General features: G+C 38.5%; 1 protein-coding gene across 1 annotated transcript; it reads right to left on the reverse strand.

The window, feature by feature from the left end:
* Positions 1-637: 637 nt before the first annotated feature.
* ubtd1b (ubiquitin domain containing 1b) lies at positions 638-19,601 on the reverse strand. Its single transcript, XM_042507459.2, has 4 exons — positions 18,911-19,601; positions 7,541-7,768; positions 7,290-7,447; positions 638-6,759 (listed from the first exon to the last, which is right to left on the reverse strand). The coding sequence occupies exons 1-4, from the start codon at positions 18,990-18,992 to the stop codon at positions 6,490-6,492; spliced, it is 738 nt and encodes a 245-aa protein (XP_042363393.1). The 5' UTR covers positions 18,993-19,601; the 3' UTR covers positions 638-6,489.
* Positions 19,602-20,071: the final 470 nt, after the last annotated feature.

Below are 20,071 nucleotides of genomic sequence, written 5' to 3' on the forward strand. Positions count from 1 at the left end.
AAACTGGAAAATGACCTTAAAGTGCAAAAAACACTCCCCCTCCACCGCCAGTTAATTTTCAGGCCACCTTTTATTAAGCTTTTGCAATTTGCATGACATTTCTTGCCAAGTTCCTCATTTTGTTTTTACCATGTTTAAGAGGAAAATCAACCCTGTTTCTTTAGAATTCACAGGTTTAAATGCATGTAAAAGGTGCCTGAATGCAGCACAAGATAAGATCCAATTGTTGAAGAGTTAAAGATGAACTGCATATTATTATGGATTTTGTATGCCCTCCCCTTACAACAGAGATTTCCAGCTTTCGTCGTATGGAGTGACACTATACAGAATTGCTAGTGGGAAAGGGACTGGTTTTGGTAACTGGTTCTTCTTTAAGTTTACATCATAATAATATTGTACAGTACAGTTTGAAACAATGGCCATTACTTTTTAATAAAAATGAGTTGAAACTCAGAGCATTGGGCCAGACGAGAACAAACATCCACCAAAGCTCACCTCAGCAAGGACGCTGTAACAAGAGATGCTATCGATAAAGTTGTCAACAAAGCTTTTCCCCACCCTGAGGCTCAATGACACCCCATCCTTCACAGCTGAGACTCGCAGTGCAGATTGCTGAACAGACACTGGGTGACAAAAGTTGTATAGGCATTTTTAATGTTTCGGTATTTACTCCGTGAAAGACAAGAGCCCATGTGAAGACATTACAAAGTGACAGACATAGGAACAGCTGATTATCTGACACATTTACCTGTGGATTGACAATACTCGTAGCTGGTGCTGTATGAAATCTGTATTCAGAAGAACAAACTGATATGAGGTCTATGTCTATTGTATTGCACATACAGAGAAAAAGGCTTGTTCAAGTTTGCGTACAATGATTAAGAAATAGCTGAAAAAGGCATGGAAATAATTTTTTAGAAAGGTGATTGTGATTTGCATCAAGACTGAAACTGGACAGAAAAGACACAAAATGGTGATCTTTTTATAGAAAACAAAACATTTTCTTGATGTGGCTCCATTAGGTTTCATCTGATCTTCTACGTGATCGAACTGCTTGAGCATGTTGCGACAGGAGCGGTGAATAAAAACAAGGCACATAAAAGCTACAGACGGGGAAGAAAATGAAAGAATTATAACATGATAACTATGAGATACATTCACAAAGCAGGTCTCGATTCTTTAACCTGAATTGCCTGAAAATCTATTCTGGGATGTAACCCAGATGTGACACGAACATGACCCAAAGTGACAGACAAGCAAAGAGGCAGAGCTGAGATTTCTCTTTTGGATACAATTCACATGGATTGAATCCCCCTCCTTAAAATTTCTATCAAGTAGTACAATTTCAAAAAGTTGATATTTGTTTATGTCTACGCGTCACAAATAAATATAAAATTCAAGTGTCCAATAAGTGTCAAAAAGTCAGCTTGCTAAAGTCAGATAAATTCAGGCACCTAAATCCAAGATCAACTAGAATTACGGCCTCACGGTTGTATGCCCTCGTCATCAGTTTACATCTTTGTGAAAACATGGATGCGTCACACTCGTCTTGCCCCCGGCAGCACAGACCATCTCTACAGTTAGCACAGTTTCAAGATTAGTGCTCCCAATTTGTTATCTGACCAAATGTCTCCCCTTCTGTTCCTGATTTATGGGGTTGGGTAATAACAAGAAAACTGTTTTGTTTTTTTTTTTACATTATGGTGTCATAGTGAAGTTGACCTTTGACAGTACCTTGACTTTTAATCTTTGACCACCAAATATAACTATTCAGGTTCTTCTTGACTCCTAGTGGACATTTGTGCCAAATTTGATAAAAGTCCTTCAAGGCCTTTTTGAGAAACTTGAGAAACCATGTTCACGAGATTGAAACAGATACAAGGTCACAATGACCTTTACCCACTAAATTTTAAGATCTTTGTCAAGTGGATGTTTGTGCCAAATTTGAGAAAAATTCCATTCAAGGTGATCTTGGGACATTGCATTCACACGAATGAGACAGATGCAAGGTCACAGTGACCTTGACCTTTGACCACCAAAGCCTGATAGATTTGTTGTTTAGTCCAAGTGGACGTTTGTGCCAATTTTGGGAAAACGCCTTCAAGGCATTCTAGAGTTATTGTGTTCATGACAATGAAAGAGATGCAGGGTCACAGTGCCCTTTGACCACAAAAATGTTATCATCATCATCATTGAGTCTACGTTGATGTTTGTGCCAAATTTGAAGAAATTCCCTCTGAATGTTCTTGAGATATCAAGTTCATGAGTATAAGATGGATAGACGGAGGGACAACCCGAAAACATAATGCCTCTGGCCATGGCTTACCACCAGCACGGAGGCATAAAGACGGGAACTGGAACATTCAGGCTATTAAACATGATAATGGTAACATTCTGTCAGTCATGTGATCTAAGAAAGAGAAATTCAGATGAGCAACTGGAAATGCTGGACACCTGATTTTTTTTTTTTTTTTTGAAGGATGTGTAATCAGGAATTTGTGATCAGAAAAGCTGACAATAGTCAAACATATAAATGTCTCAAGTTCACGTTAATTTGAGAGTTCAGTGAAATGTCTTCTGCTGGATATGGTTTCTACATGTCCACACGATCCGTGAGAACAAGAAACCAAAGCTTTTGATATTCACAGCGCTCAGACAAAAATCTGATATGTCACATGTGACGGGGAGAAGACTTAAACTGTGCAATTTGAGCTGCAGTGTGAATGTAGCCACCGTGTGTAAATGTGTTCAGACAGTCAGGCCTTGAGCTGCCAGTGCTGACTCAAGGCAGATTTGTCTGTGGTTGACATGTTTGTGTCCTCTGGCAGCCACTGTGGTCAGTGACAAAGATGGAGGTGCAATTCTCAACAATTATCTTTTCTGGACAACAATGAGCTGTACTTGTATTTACAGGCTAAAGAGCAGGTACTGCTCAGCATCAGAGAAAACAGCTTTTGCAAAGAGTGTTTCTTGATTTATGAGAAGTCAATCTTTATCTTTATTTAATTTCTATTTTTTTGTACTATAAAATCTTACTTACTTAAAATAATTGTGAAAACTGACTGCCTTGAGAAAAGAAAGTAAATACAGCTATTAATCTTAATTTATGTTTAGTTCATTTAAAATTAAATTTACCTAAAATTTCACAGTATATACTTAATTTCGGGAAGTTGCCGCAACTTAAAAAATGACACATGACATTATGTTCTTTGTTAATGATAGCACCTTAACTTGATCATAACAAAGAGGATTTCATCAATGATGAATTTAGGAGATCTGCATGTTCTGTTTTCTTAACATGTTTAAGAAATACAAATATGATTGATTCATTTGCAACCAGTGGAATACAGATATATAGCAGAGTAGGCTAAATTTACTTAAGTTGCTAAACTTAGAAAGATTGATTTAATTAAACTTGTCATTTTTCAATTGCAAAAACTTCACCATTTTAAGTTATTTAAAACTAAATTTGAAGTAAACTCAACAATTAGAGATAAAGTAAACAAAGTAAGTAACTAGTAGTTATATCTATATATATTTTTCAAGGCAATCAATTTCCTAGATTTTTTAAAGTAAAATCAGCTTGTTCAATTTTACAGTGTAGGAAATGTCCCATCTCAGTGAAGAACTCACAGCTATTTAAAAACAATAAAAGTTGTTGATTTAAATGTTTCTGCTCAAGCAAGCAAACATTTGAGAGTCACAACATTTTTGGAATAGTGTCGCTCCCTTTGCCCGCCAGACAAAACAAAAAGTCTAGTGTCTATAAAGTTGTATAGTGCTATCAGGATGCTGCCAATAGAGAGGCAACAGAAGTGAAATGTTACATTTGTTCTGATATATAATGAAATAAAAAAAAAGACTGACACTCCAAGTAAAGTAGACTCCAACATGGTGTCTACTTTAAAGGTTGTTGTGTTTAAATCTCTGGACTTTCCCTTTAAGCAATAATTTTGCCAAAACACTAAAATCAATAACTTCCTGCATGAGTTGATAGTACTGCCGGTTCCACTGAGAATCACCTGAAAGTTCTTTGCGTCACTCGGCTCATTGTTTTGATTCACCGCTCCATATAGACTCCCAATCGTTCTCATCAATCTACGGCTGAAACCAACCCAAGAAAATCTTGGTCGATTGAAATCGATTGGTCGATGGGGGGAAAAAATCTGCACATTATTCTAGATAGAGCACAGATCGATAAGTCACTCTGCCTGGAAGCATTGTAGGTGGTGCCTTGGCGTTTTTTTTTTTTTTCCTGTCACAGAGCTCTACATTAACACTTACTGACCAACCATCCAACCAGAAGTGTACAGTCCTACACCAATCTCACATATAAAACCATAGACTGTATAAAATAATGGACATAACAGATGGATAAATAAGACTACAGAATGTTTTCCTGTAGTTCGTTTTAGCCTCGCATTAGCTTTTTACCTCTCGCAAATTACATTAAGGCTTGAAAAATCCAAACTGTTGTTCATTTGTGGAGATTATCTTGCTGAAGAAAACTTGTATCATAAATGTGTGTTTACCAAAGAGCTTTTTTTCTGCAATGATCAAAAATCCAATGGAAAAATCCAATAGGCTTTTTGACAAGGTGAACTAAGGCGACGCAAGTGTCTCCGGGTTGGCCTACAGAAAAACATCATCCCTGGGCCACTCTATATAGAATAGTGAAGTAATGAGTCCTAAAACGTGGAAGTCCGTTAGTCTTTTAGCAGTCCTGGTTCCCTCGTCTTAAAGTCTATGGGTTTTTTTGGTAAAATGCCTTAAAGGCATTTTAAGGTCTGTGGTTAACACAGGCTAAAGGTATTGAGATGTTTTGTTCTGCAACATAAAACACGTCAATTTTTGCACTTTTAAGGTTTTACTCGTCCTAAAAAAGGCGGTAGCTAACAAATGGCTAAATGGGACTACAGTGTTTGTCGGGGAAGTTGGCGTCATCACAGCGGACACAGAAACGCCTTTACAGCTTTACAGGGTCACACTTAAACTTGTAGATTTATCTGTTTATACTATTTTTCGATCGTGTTTACTCGTGTTACTCAACATGGGACCATAATTCACGAACATGAACACAATTCTGTATTGAAGAAGACTAAACTCATTAGAATAATGTTAACTGAGGTCATAAATGAGGTGAGAAAATCATTTTCTCAAACTTTTTAACAATTTGACATCTTTTTAATACCAGTGGGTTGCCCCCTGCTGGCCATTAGCAAGAATGCAGGTTTAAAGCACTTCTGCATACGTCCAGTTCTTTTATACAGTCTATGCATGAAATACATAAGCAAACATTTCTGGCAAACAAACTCAAACAAGCCGGTTGCTGGTAAAGAAAGTCAAACATCAAGCAAACAAATGTGACAGATACTTGAAGTTTTTGGACCACATCAAGCATAAAAAGGCAAATGAATACTGGATTTACATTCATCAGGTGCTGAGAAAAAGGGACAACAAGCCCTAAGCAACTGAACTGACTACATCAGGGCTGTGCTGCTGCCCCCTAGTGGTCTGGGGGTCATTAAGTGGTCAATAATGCAGATTTTAGGACCAACATTTTTTGCATGGGAATTTCTCTTTCACTAATATGATATGATTGACTGCAAAGCTATGACCAGGGAAACAGTCTTGTGCCTGTGAGCTACTGAAATGTATCATACCGGCCACATATTTATTCCTTTTGCCCAAACACACACACACACACACACACACACACACACACACACACACACACACACACACACACACACACACACACACACACACACACACACACACCTGCCAGCACTCACACATTAAATGTCATGAAATCATTAAAAAAAAGGCAGCAAGTATAGCTTGGATTGATCTTCCTGAATCTAAAAAAATACAGAAGGCTTTTCCTAGTGGTAAAACTAGCTGGACATTACCCCTTTTTTTTGTTTCATCTTGTAGAAGGCACACAAACTACCACAAGTATAGTAATTATCTTCAAATGTGCAAAAAAGCTTACATTATTTCCTCAATAAAAGAAAGAAAAAGTTCTGTATCTCCTTCTCTGCCTTCGCCTCCTGTCTCTGTGAAGGAGAAAAAGGAGAGTCCACGGGCGTTCAGAGTAGAAATGTGCTTTAGATCCAACACCTCTGCATTTCCTCCATTGGCACTTAGTTAGCATTGGTGCAGACATAAGGGCAGAGGTGGAGTCTGCGTGTGCAACGGGATGTGCACGTTTTGTATGTGGTTGAAAGGGCTGCACATCAGCATGACGAGTTCTGCTTTACAAGAGAAGACAAGGATGTCCAGAGTTAGTGTGAAGGAACAGACCCCCCAAAAAATACAATGACGTGGTACATGAAAGAAAGCAGCACTTTTGAGTTCCTCCCTCATGTTTTTGCTCCACAATTGTACCTCCACAGTACGATTTCAATACCAGCATAAGTTATCCAGCAATGTGAGGCACCTCTGGTCCTTAACTGTCTCCCCTCCATCTGTCCTCTGTGTCCTTTGTTATTCAGACAATGGCGGGGACGCAGTGTTGGTGGGTGACAGCTTAGAGCCTCGGAGGGCCTGCGGGTTGACAATGACCTGGATGACAAAGTCCTTCTGGATCTTAGTGTCCTGCAGCCGTGTCTTGTCCGTAAGCAGCTTCCCAGAGAAGAACCAGCGCTGGTGGGCGGCGTCGATGTCCTCCTGAGCCTGCAGCTGCTTCTTCAGAAGCCCTATGGTGTCCGCCATGCTGGCACTGAGGCGCAGGTCTGTGCCCGTGGAAAGTCGTACCTACGGTGAACAGGAAATGTGAAAAAAGTTAAAATTGTCTTTTAATGAGACAAACAAGACTTCTTGTAACACCAGCTAGCAGTGTTCCAAGAGGATACAGAGACATCAATTACTGCAAGAAGAGTTTTTTTCCAATGGACCCTTTTTGTGTCCCACCACGTTTTGCTCTGTACTCCAAAAACAGTTGAGCAGGCTTGTTACCTGGTCAAACCTTTGAACGTTACGCTTTAATGTTATGACTCTTGAAACTCTATTGCCTGACACCCAACAACTATGTCTAGCTAAATACACACTGCAGCACTCGGCTAAATGAAATGGGCATCGGCATGTTTCTTTTTTGTCAAGCTTGTCCTACCGAGCACCAGTAACCAAGGGTGGTGGGACTTTGGATCAGTCAGCTGGTGGGTTACATTTAATAAAGATGTTAATGTCCATTTTAACAAATATTATACATTTGTTAGAAACGATTAAACAAAGATGAGAAACTCAGCTCCCAATAAGTCTTTAAAGAGCTTTAGCTGTCACAGTACCTTGAGCTGGAATTCCTTCTTGGGCGCGACAGGAGGTTCGGGGCTGTCGCCGGGGTCGTCGTCATTGCGCTCTGAGATGAGGTTGACAGGTGGAGCCAGGCAGTAGACGGGAAGCTGGTAGCGGTTCCCGAGTTCGTCATAACACTCTGCAAGAGTACCTGAAGACAGACGTCGAAGAAAACGGGACAAGTTGTTTAAGTGACTGAATGAGTAAGAATTGGGTAGTTTGGTGATGTGATTCCTGTCCTCACCATGTGGCAGTGTGATACTGGCTCCATCCACTATCGCCTGGGCCAGCTCGTGGTCGTTACACTCCAAGGCTACGGCCGCAGCTTTTAGGGCATCCCAGATCTCCTTACGGCCCTCGAAGGCCGGCGCAGTGTCCCAGAACTCGTCCCGTTTGCTCCGGAGCTGGCCCTCTGTCATCGGATAATCGCTCTTCCACTTGGGACGCTCTTTCTTCAGAGGCTCATTACGTCCTGCGATGGGAAGGAAAAGCAAAGGAGGATCATTATAGATAATGAAAATATGTGTGATTTCTGTTGGTTTAAAATAGTCCGTGTTTACGGGAGACTCTTGGAGAAAAACTGCTTCTTAACGCTCATGTTTAGCCATTTTTTAAAAAAGAATAGGATTTGTTTTTATGTCACAGTGGCACCTGGTGTAGGTCTTATTCCAGTCTGCATATGACAATCTTTAAACAAAGTTTCCTAATATTTTTGTATTTCTTTCTAGATTAAGTTATCCTGTTTTTTGTTTGTTGATTTTTGTGATCCATTACACTTCAGTATGTAAGTGATAAGAGGCTGAAAATGGGTATACCTTTGGTAAAATTTAAGACAACTCCTCTACCATTTCCTTTCGAACTTGTGGCCCTGCAGACTGAATGAGAGAATTGCAGCTGTGAATGCTAGATGTTGAAAAGCTGGCTTAACACTGCAATGATGACTTTAAATTGTAAAAAAAGTGAAGTAGTAGGAATAGTTACAAAAGTGGAAATGGGTTTTATCAGAAAGAACGTCATTGAATAGTTGAATGATACCAATAAAGTACAAATGTGGAATATTTCAAAGCTTTTTAAAAGCTGGCGGCGAACTCAAGTACTGGCTTTAATGAGTAAGAAGCAGTAGGAAAAGCTAGAAAAGGGGGAAATGGGTTTCATTGGTATGAATGTTACTGAAAAGTTGAATGAAACTAATCGTATACCAAAATGACGTGAAATATTTTAATGTCCATTTAAAGCTATCACCAAACTGAATTACTGTGTTTAATAGTTAAATAATATTTAAAAAAAAGATTTTTTTTAAAAAAATTGAATATTTCAAGATTTGTTGAGAAGTTTACGCTACACTAAGTTGCTGGCTTAAATGCGTAAGAATGAGGTGATGTAATAGGAGTAGTGCAAAAAATGGAAATCAGTCTAACTGCAAAAATACAATTAAAAAGTTGAATAATACCTATCATTTTTTTTAAATATATGGAACTGAACTGCTTACTTTAAAGGTTGAAAAATACCCATAATGTAATAGAATATGTGGAACTACACTGCTGGCTTCAAAAGTTGAATTATGCCAACGATGTATGAAAGATGTGGAACATTTTGAGGTTTGAGTTGAGTTTCAAACTGAAAGTATAAAAGAGTTAAACTTTTAAAATGAATTCTGACTGGAGTGGAATCTATGGAAATATGTTTAATGCATTTTCAGTACCACAGATTTAAACTTCCATAATCACGCGTCAATTTGCACCACATAATGAAAAGAACTGACAGACTGATTCATGAATAACAACATGTTTCCATATAACTCATATCCTGTGCTTTCATCTCTTCACATATCTGGTGGCGGAGAGAAACGCTAGCCGTCACCAGAGACAGAGAACATCTCACCCCACCCCTCCACACTATGTCATCGAATCTAAAATTAGGAGGTCATTCAGAGTTTGCAATATGCATGAAGAATGTGTAGCCTATATCTGTCTGGTAACCTTACCTGTGTTTCCCACCATCAATATTAACACAAAGTGCACGAGGCCAGCAGAGCACTTACAGTATATTAGTGGAAGCCTGAGCACAAAGACAGCAAGGGAACTAACATTTCTGATCAGCAGTTTAACATCTGAACATTCACTCGCACTTCTGCAAGCTGTGGCTAACTGATCAATGCAAGAGAATTTACTAAAACTGCAATTTTCTGGTGTGAAATTTCTAAATATGGGAAGTACTTTTAATCATGGGTGTTTTTTAATAGTTGCCAACTGCCAGTCACTTTTATTTATCCTGTTAAAAACCAGTGGTGGAATGTAGCTAAGTACATTTACTCAAGTACTGTGCTTAAGTGTGAATTTGTGGTACTTGTACTTTACTTGAGTCCATTCTTTCCTGCTTTATGCTTCTAGTGCACTACATTTCAGTTGAAAATACTGCACTTTTTAGTTCACTAAATTTGCCCAACAGCTTTACTAGTTACTCTACAAATTGATTTTTGCATTAAAAGTCTAAATTTATCATGACATTGTGTTATAAAGTACAGTTGGAATAATAATTAATAAATTAGGCAATTGACAGAAAATTACATAGCTATTTACTATTTTTGATCAACATTACAGTCATTTTCTAATTTAGTTTGAGTATCTTTTAGGTTTTTTTTTCTTTCTAAAAAAAGATTTTTTGTGGATTGGATACTTTCAATACTTCAAGTACATGGTTATACTTATTTTTACTTGAGTAATATTTTCAATGCAGGACTTTAACTTGTAAAAGATTATTTTCATAGTGTGGTACTTGTAATTTTACTTAAGTAAATGATCTGAATACTTCATCCACCACTGTCAAATACACCTTTAGTACTCGTCAAATTCAGGTCCTAAGCCTCAGCTTACATCTCCAAATGCCTGAGAGGCAGAGATGCCAGTCACTGATGAGTGGACGGATGGAAAATGAAGAGGAGTATGAAGGAGACCGCACACATCCAAGAGGTTGCGTTTCTTTCAAACAAATTATTTATAGTGCAGGCGGCTTAGGAGGAGTAATTTGGAGGACGCGGGGTGGTGTAGGATTAGCACTCAGAGAGGAGCGAATCCCAAGTGAAGCAAAGGGGCTTCCTCACCGCCACTCAGCCACAGTGTCAGTGGACATGTGGCGTCAAATGGGGTTTAAAGTGCAATATCTATGCTGATATGCTCTGTATATTGCAACATAAGACACACAAGTAGATGTTCAAACATATGGAAGAATGACGTTTAGGTTTTTCCAGTATCCAGGGCCAAAACACACAGCAAACTTCACTACAGGTTTTCAAACTTATTTTCTCAACTAGTGGATTAATCATCTGCTCTTTTTGACTATTTTAACAATTATTTTGTTTCTTATTTGTTTTTAATTCAGAAGTGCTTTTACTTTTATTATTCATTATTTTATCTTTTTTTGTTTTTTACCCGTGTTCATCTTTTATTGGTCTATTTATCTTATTTTATTGTTTTTAGTCCTTTATTTATGTTAATTCATGTGTATTATCATCTTTTAATGGTCTACTTTTAGTATTGTTATTTTGGTATTGTTATTTTATTCAATTTTAATTTTGTTTTATTGGTTCTGATTGAGATCTTTGTATCTTTTATTGGTTTATACTTCTATTTAATTATTAACTTGTGAGGATTTTTTTGTTTGTTTTAATGGTTTTGATTCACTTTTATAGTTGGTTGCTGGCTTCGCTTACAACATGTGCAATGGTATTAAGTTTTGCTTGCTTGCTGTGTTAAACATCAGAAAAATAGAAATAAAAATGGCCAAGGTCACATCACCAAATACCCAATTGCTTTTTCTATCCAACAATCCAAAATAGAACAATTTTTAGATAACTGTGATATAAAGGCAAGAAAATCAGCAAAGGCTCACATTTGAGAAGTTGGAGCTCGATATGTGGATATTGAGCTTTCTTTCATAAAAATTGACTTAATTCATTTATCACCATAATAGATTTGCTTTCTTTCAAAAAAAACAGGGCTCAAGTTGTAGCCAGGAACAAACTCAGTGACCCCATGGCAAAATGATACTTCCTGTTTACGAAGTGGGTGGTGTGTGTGTGTGTGTGTGTGTGAGCGTGGGGAGGGCAATTTTGTCTAAAGTGAACCCACATTATTGTGTGACTTTGAAAAGCCCCAAAATATAAAAATATGTAACTTCTTCTCAAATGGGACGGCTCTGAGGTTTGAGGCATGGATCTATAGATGTTTTCCTGTAGGCCAACGCAGACGTTATAGCAGAAAATAAACTCTGTAGCAATCAGAAGTTCATGATACTATCAAGTTTTGTTTAGCGAGATAATATTAACAAATGAACACAACTTTTATGATTTTTTTTAAGTGTAAATGCAATTGCCAGACTTTAGCATTGCCACCTACACTGTAAAGATGTGTTTCGCATGATGTTCTGTGGCCTCGATAGCAATCCCCTTACATAAGACACACATAAAAGTTTCAAAATTCACAGTCGGGTACTTATTTATTTATTTTATGAATGTGGAAGTCTCTTTAGCTTGTGATAACCACAGACTTTATTTCAGGTACCAACTGACTTCAAAATAAGGGAACTTGAAGGGCAAAAATGCTAACTCATTTCTACATTTTAGGCCTCATTCCTGCAGATCACTATTTTTCACAATTATAATAACAATATAAATAAATCATCTTTATTCTTGTTGTAGACCGGTTTTATGAGTTTCTACTCAACTATTGATATCATTACTAAAAAGCAAGTACTGTTGTGTTGTTGTTTTTTTCAAATATTTTTTACACTTGTTAAAATGTTACCTTTAGAGGTGCCGGTGGATACATTTTGTTACCATTATATATATATATATATATATATATATATATATATATATATATATATATATATATATATATATATATGGACAAAAGTGGTATCGATCTGCTGACTCTTAGTGAAAAATAAACTACGTGCACTTGAGTAAATGTCAAACTCTTCTTTTACAAAACGGTGCACTTGTCCGTTTTGCTGTGCATCCATTAATAAGCTTTTATGCAGTTTGATGAGCCATGATTTAGCACATTTTCCTTTCTCTCTTTACTTACACGTGTCATTATGCTACGCTAATAAATGCCTTGCTACATCACCTTACTTAGGAAACCATTAAAGTTGTCTGAAGAATGTCGTAGTGTTGTGAGCTACCCAGTGATTTCAGCTGGAGTGTTTTGGCGACTCCCATTTCTGAAGAAGACTTAGGCTGGTTATCTCTCAGTGACACATTGAGTCAACATGACATTTTACAAAGGATATTTTCTGGAGAGTCAACTTTAAAGTTTGATTAAAATCACCAGAAGAAGGGGGCGAGCTATGAAACGGAGACAAAACATTCAGAGGAGCTTTATCTTTCTTGCTGTAGGATGTCTGGGAATATTTTAGACTTAAAATAGAAGTTTCTTATTTTAAGAGGTTGACAGATTATCAGTCTGACCAATTATTGGGGCTAATATTTTGTAGATTATCTGAATCTGCATATTTTAATGACTGGCAATAAAATCCATTGATGTCTGCATGGGGGGAACTTTTATTTCGTAAAACCTCGGGGTGCTATTTTTATTTATTCATTTTTATTTAAAAATATGTACTTAAATTTATTGAAAAAAAAGTTGCATGGAACTTGCTTTATATGATGTTGAATGTTTCCCTTTTTATTAAATGTTTGCTAAAGGCATTAAAACAAAGTGTTGTGTTTGAGCTTATTATATGCCAAATTCTAAATATTGAAAATAAGATTTTCATTTTTATTGTACATGCATATCGGTTCCAAATTTTGGTTATTAGTTTCATTAACTGCTTATAATCTGTATCGTATCATATTGGTTCTGCCATTGTACTTTTACTGTACCTTCTAGAAATCGGGATACAGAGCTAAACTCTCAAAATACTAAATGAAACCACCAGCTAAAAAAAATCCTATTTTAAGAAATAACTGCATGAGCAAGTTTTAGAAATAAAATGTAAAAAGTCATTTTTATGGCTGTAAATGTGGTTTGGTGGACTGTGTGTGAAAAGCAGGTAGGAACAAAAAGGAAGTGTGGCCCTGTTTTATCAAATCTAACTGTAGCACACCAAAACAGAGACATGAAGCAACGCATAACAGACGCATGAAGCAATATCAGGATGTCTTCATCCAGCTGGGCTCATAAAAACAGGTGACACGTGATGAGGCTGAAACATGTTGCACTTCATGAAATACGTCATAAACAAATGATCGTACAGACGGCTGTATGTCGGGACACAAACATAACAACACACCCAGACGTGGCTGTTAAAAGGATCACCTGCTTCTGAGGAAAACACATCGTGCTGCTGTGGCCCTGCAGAGACATTTAACAGCCTCTCACATTCCCCCGAAATGAGGCAAAGAATAGATGTGGGGTGTTTTCTGCAGAGAGCCGTGAAGTGGAGCAGATCACCAGTGGACAGAGAGGAAGTGCACCCTTTTAACCAGACTAAGACGGGATCTATGTCTGACTTCCTCCGGACACACATGCACACACAAAAACTCCCACATGCAGTAATCCTTGTAGCCGGTTATCTTATCATCAAACAAGGGGCGCATTTGGCTTTCGGCAGCTACAGATAAAGTCAGCCTCTCTACCTTAACAAAGTCCCGTGTAGCATCTGTAATAATACTTTTGGAAACATTCTCCGCAGACCAGGAATGCATGAAATTTCTGCACAAAATGTTTCACAAACACCCTCTGCAATAACAAATTCAAGGGACTTTTTGGGCCCAATAGAGTGGTGCAGGAAAGAGTCCTAAAACCCACAAATGAGTTAGAAATTCATCACTCCTGGATGCCTTGTCTTGAAGTCCTTGTGATTTTTGATGGGTTTTTGGTAAGGTGCCTGAAATACGGTCTGTCATCAACACAAGTTGACGAGACTTTAATTTTGTTGTTCTACGACCTAAAATACAAGAAAATACCCCACTATGAATTTTGAAGCCTTTACATGTCTTAAAAAAAGGCAGTTCCTAACAAGTGGCCAAATGAGAGTACAGAACATCATCACATTAAACATAGCAGCTTTGTTGTGGTGATGACATGAAGTCACATGACCATAATTTAATTAGTTTACCCTAACGTTAGCTTTCACTTCTGGCGATTGCAATTGCAATTAAAAATCCAAAAAGTGGCGGTCATTTGAGAGGATATTCTTGTTGAACAAAAAGTATCATAAATGTTTGTTTGCCATAGAGTTCATTTTCTGCAATAATCCAAAATCCAATGGAAAAATCCCACACGCTTTGACGAGGGAACCAGGGCAATGTTAACTTCTGTGTTGGACAGCACATCATTCCTGCAGCACTCTTATTCCATCTAATTTAAGGACTCAATGTGGTATAATTTGAGACATGGATCAAGGTTGATTACTGTTATCACACTGAGAATTTCTGTGGAAACTAACATGCCTTAAAAAAGCTTGACAAAAATTAAAAAGAGTCTATTGTGAAAAAAGATTGGACGAACTTCAGTTTCTGGTGAAGTTGCACGAAGTAAATAAATTCAAGCACTTTCAGTGAGTTTCAATTTATGTTTATTTTCAATAACTTCCAGGACCTTGAAATTTCTTAACCCATAGTGCAAAGTATAAATAAATAAATTAAAGATGCCACATTAGCCTTCAGTTGTACTTGACTTTGTCTTCTCACTTGGCTGTCTGTTTTTATATGGGTGTGTCGAGCAGCGTAGATTCAGTCGTGTCAGAGGAGCCAGTCAATGATGCAGCGGGACATGATGCGACTTGTTTGATCGAAGCCTGCGTGAGTGAGGAGTGTCGTGTGTGTGTGTGTGGGGGGAGTGTTGATACCAATCAGGGTGGGAAATTACCAGAAGCCAAAGCCAGAGGAATCTTGACTGTAAACTCCAAAAAGTCTATCCATCTGACACTTTAGCAACAAAACAAAAAGAGACAAATTATTTTGAAAGTCATATTCTGCTCTAAAAATCCACATCAGATGTTCATTTTGGAATACAGCCATGTGGCCAAGAGTCAAAAAAAAAGGCTTTGAGAAAAATGCACAAGGCTGGACTTGTTGTTAAAAAAAAGGCTTTCTGATGTAAACTGGAGACAATTCTTGTTGGAAAAAGATTGAAAAACTTTCCATCAGTAAAGTTTGAGGAGACAAAGGGGACAGAGCCTGCATCCAAATGAATAACAGACACTTAAATTCCCAAACAGTCACTATGACGGGAACTTCACTGCTGGGAAGTGGCCTTAAAGGTCATTTTTCATCCTAAGTGAGTTAATAACTATATAAATCTGCATATCTATACACCCTCTAATAATCACACCATATATCATAGAAACTCAATATCACTGACATTGTTTTCTGGGGTCGAAACTGTGCAGAAATTCAAAACGTCTGCCAATTCAGCGGTGCGGCGCCTGCGTCATTCAGTTTAGTCTGGTTGTAAATATAACATTTACTCTCGCTAAGTGCTGAGGCAGCAATCCAAATTCCATCTGTCACTATCAAAGACAAGTGTAGGGGAACAAAACGTGGCAGGTCGCCAGTGTTTATCTGCAGAGGAATGTTATCTTCCGGGAAGGTGAGCAAGTAATGGACATGAACTCTCTGATGTGAACGCTCGACATATATCAGCAACTTCAAGAATCGATGCAGCCTCTGAGTAACAGCAGCATCCACATTACCAGTGCAGAGGGGTTCACAGGGCGACCATACTACCACTTTTAAGGCAGCAGCTGGCTCAACAAGCTCACCTGAGTGGGATTAAAATGTGAAGCTGGAAATTGCTGGGTGAGAAAATTGCCGGCCTTGTCATAGGTGCAATGTCAGGCGAGTGTAGGTGTAGTGTGGGTGAATTTGGCTGTTATCAGCACTGAGAGTGGGTCTGTGATAGCAGAGTTTGCACATTCTATGTGTAAATAAGAAAAGGACCTTTCTTCATTGTCTATATCTCTTCTCTGTACTCAGTGTGTTACATATAGTAGATGTCAGTCTGCACGCCTCCAGTTTGGAGAAGCAGGCTGGAGTTCTTTAGTGGACAGTTGTCAAAAACAAAACATATTTTAGTCACCTAAAAAAGTCTATGCTAAAAAAAAAAGGCAAAAAACCCCAATATTTGTTTGAGTGTGTGTTATATTGAGTGTATTTTCAGTGATTTACCTTTCTGTCAGACAGCCCGTTCACAAGTCTTCAGCTCCCCGTCTATGCTCTCATCAAAGCCACGAGACTCCATTAAAAAAACAGCAATTTTAGCTTGCAGAACACAGGAGCTGCTGTGGTACTGCTGCTTTCATCAGTTCATTTTTCTGAGATATTGTGTGATTTTGGTGAATTCAAATTAGGCCTTTTAAGTCACACAATAACACAAACAAAATAAATCTTTGAAGCAGCCGTAGACCAGAAGCTCCTGCTTTCAGTTACGTTAAATTTTTTCCTCAATGGGGTCTGGCTTTGACAACAGTGATATAACAGCTCATTTTTCTGTCAGAAAGCACTGTCTGATATTAAGGTGAAACAGTGAAAATACTCTCAATATAGCGCACCGTTAAACTGATACTGATTCTTTTAGGCAGGGCTTTCTATGGATGTCTCAAAATTGTTTTATTGCTGACCCTGTCCACAGAAGTGCATTGCTTAGCTTCTGCATTGGACTGCTTGGACAGCGTGTCAACTGACACCTTCTGTTTCTAATAAACTGACTATGGATAAGTACCTCATACAACCCCACTTCAAAAAAATCTGAACTTTCTCTTTAACATGTGAGCAGAATCCAGACATACAGGTGAACTGTAATGCATACAGCGAAGACTGTGTCTCTAGTAATCAGATAACTGCTTGTCCAAAATCTCAAAATGCAAACTGGAAGCCGTCAGTGTCCTCCCATTTTACTGCTGTGGAATTTATTTCAGCAGGCACATCAGCACTTGTGACTGAACAATAAAGACGCTATCTAATCAACCCACATGAGTATAAACACTGGTCCCAGCATGCCGATGTGCAGTTTTATGTAGAGGAGATATGTAACACAGTGTGAATACAAATGAATCCCTGACCATGGAAAAGGACCACCCAGACTGATGTGCCAAGCAGTTGTTTGTTCTGTTAAGCAGCAGTTGGTTTCCACATAGAAAAACAAAGGTGAGCAAGGAGGTGAAACCCAACCACAAGTGGTCACTTGAGATGCTTCTGAGTCTGATGCAGGAGTGAAATACACCTGGACACAGTGGGTCTCAACCACACTAAGGGCTGTTTTTTTTGCACTTTAGAGACCAAGTGTGTAGGATTTAAAGGGATATATTGGAAGAAGTGGTACATTAAGTATTTTTTCTTTTGTGTATAATCACCTAAAAAAAACTGCATTATTTTCGTTACCTAAAAATTAGCAATTTATATATACATAAGGAGCAGGTCCTCATCTACAGAGATCACTATGTTTCTATGGTAATCCATAAAGGATGAACCAAGCCCTTTTTCTGAAGCAGTTCACTAGGGACACTATGAAGTCCCTTCTTCATGCCGCCATTCATAGACAGAGCCAAACAACAGCACCATCATGCCACACCAGTGTGATATTTTAGACAGCATGCTGGCATTGAGGAAGCAAAAGAGGCATTACGGGCATGACTTGTAACACATCAGCCTCTAGTGGGACATATAAAACATGCAACAGTAGCGCTTTATAAACAATAACAATGCCATAATATGTAAATAACAAATGTTTACCGTCCCTGTTTCATGGCGACTGATCTCGTTCTCTGCTACGAGGGTAAGGAGCTCCTGAATCTCATTGTTTTCCAAATTTGCTGACATTTACAGCCACCGTTCTTCTTTGAGTTAGTGGCTACTGCTAATTTTTAAATCTCCTGCGATGGGTTGCACACATAACACATTATCAAAATTTGACAGTTTTGTGACAGTTTGTCAGTTAGCAGCTCCTCTGTAGCAACCAGTGTCAGAACAACTTTTTTTTCTTATTACATGAAACTGCTTCATTCAGTGTTTTTACCAGTTTAAATAACCAGATGTTTGTTTTGAAGAGACAGAGACCTCTGCGGATAATTCTGCTCACAATAAAATAAATCAAAAAATCCTGAACATCCGGATCTTACATTATCAGAGATAAAAGGTGAACACACATTAGCAGGTTTGATTTATAATGTGAAACTCCTTTTTTCAGTATTTGTAGGTAATTAAGCTCCAGCTAAGAACCTCATGAACAGTAAATACTGAAGATATTCTAAGTGGGAGAAGTTTCATCTGGTTGTAATCTGAAATCCTCACCACTAGAAGCCACTAAATCCCCCTAAATCTTACAAACTGGACCTTTAATGTGTTGAATATATATGTAATATGCATGTAATTGACCAGAATTGGACAGTTTTCCAATGTCACCATTTGCAACAGGGGTTACCACACTGAACTGGCAAAAAGATGTAAAAAGCTGCATGATTTCGCAATGCCATCACTAAAAGTACATAAGCGGAGGGTAGAAGTAGTTGTGCTGCAAGAATAACAGTTTTAGAAATGTTATGACTTAGTAAACCACACACACACACACACACACACACACACACACACACACACACACAAAAGTCTCACCTCCTCGTCCACCATTCCTGGACGAGCCTCGGCTCTGTGTGTCCTCCCAGCCTTCCCAGTATCTCCCCACACATCCTCCCATGGTTAGAGGGATTGTTTCCACGCGTCGTACTAGCTGAACAGGGGGCCCATCACGGCCGAAGAACTAGGTCCGAAGAGGATGACAAGTCCCAGATCCAATGCTGCAAACCTAGAGATCATCCGTAGCTGCAACGACGGAGCAGATCTAAACCTGGAAGATGCTGGTTTAATGTGCGTTTTCTGTCTTTTATGTGTCTGTTTTGTTTGTGTGTGACACCACAAGATTCAGAGATCGCGACCCGCACGTCCGTTTCAAGAGTCTGCCAAACCAGCAAACATCTACCAAACCGTTCTTATAACCAGAAACATATCTAACTTGCCCGTTAAGTTAGTTGTAAACGTTGAACAGCGCGCACCTTCCTCGCTAACAAGCTAACAGGGCCAACCAGCTAACCAGTAAACACAAACTTCCGCGAGCTCGTGAGCATTTCCCCGCGCGTTGAGTTTCTTCCAAAAAAAAGCAGCGGATAGTCCCCGCAGACCTCGATTTACCACTTCAGTTCTTTGACGTTGTCTCTTCAGATTGATTTTCGTTAAATCCCCTGATCGATACTTCCTCCCCTCTCTGCTGGTAAAAGGTGACTGGCGGCGGAGCTTGCGCCACACAACTTTTTTGCGCTTGCGCGTCAGCACGCAGGCAGGTGTTGGGTTCTCTGACGTCAGGATGAAAGCAGTTATGAATGGACGAGTCTGCAAATAAGGAGATATCACTTTACCTGCAGATATATCATACTAGTGGTAATTCATTCAAATTATTTTAACGGTAAAAAGCCTAAGTAAGGGGTTAGTCGGTGTATCTATCACGATAATTCCACGCTAAGTTGTACTAAGTGTGTGAATTCTGACAGCACGTGAAGCTAACACCAAAATAATGTTTAGTTAGGGACTGTTCTCTATTTATCAGAGAAGGGGTGACTAGGGTGTGCCTTTGTTTTGTTTTTTGTTTAAATTAGTTATTAGTTTTCAAACCATTTGATGTTTTAAAGGTAGAAGTTAAAATCCTGGAATTGAATTAAGCCTTTTTTTTTACCATTTCTGTGCATGCTGGTTAGTTTGTGCAAAAGGTTTATTTTTATTTTT

This window comes from Plectropomus leopardus, chromosome 19 (assembly GCF_026936395.1).
Source record: "Plectropomus leopardus strain MGB_pleo_1.0 chromosome 19, ASM2693639v1, whole genome shotgun sequence".
In the NCBI taxonomy this organism is placed as follows: domain Eukaryota; kingdom Metazoa; phylum Chordata; class Actinopteri; order Perciformes; family Serranidae; genus Plectropomus; species Plectropomus leopardus.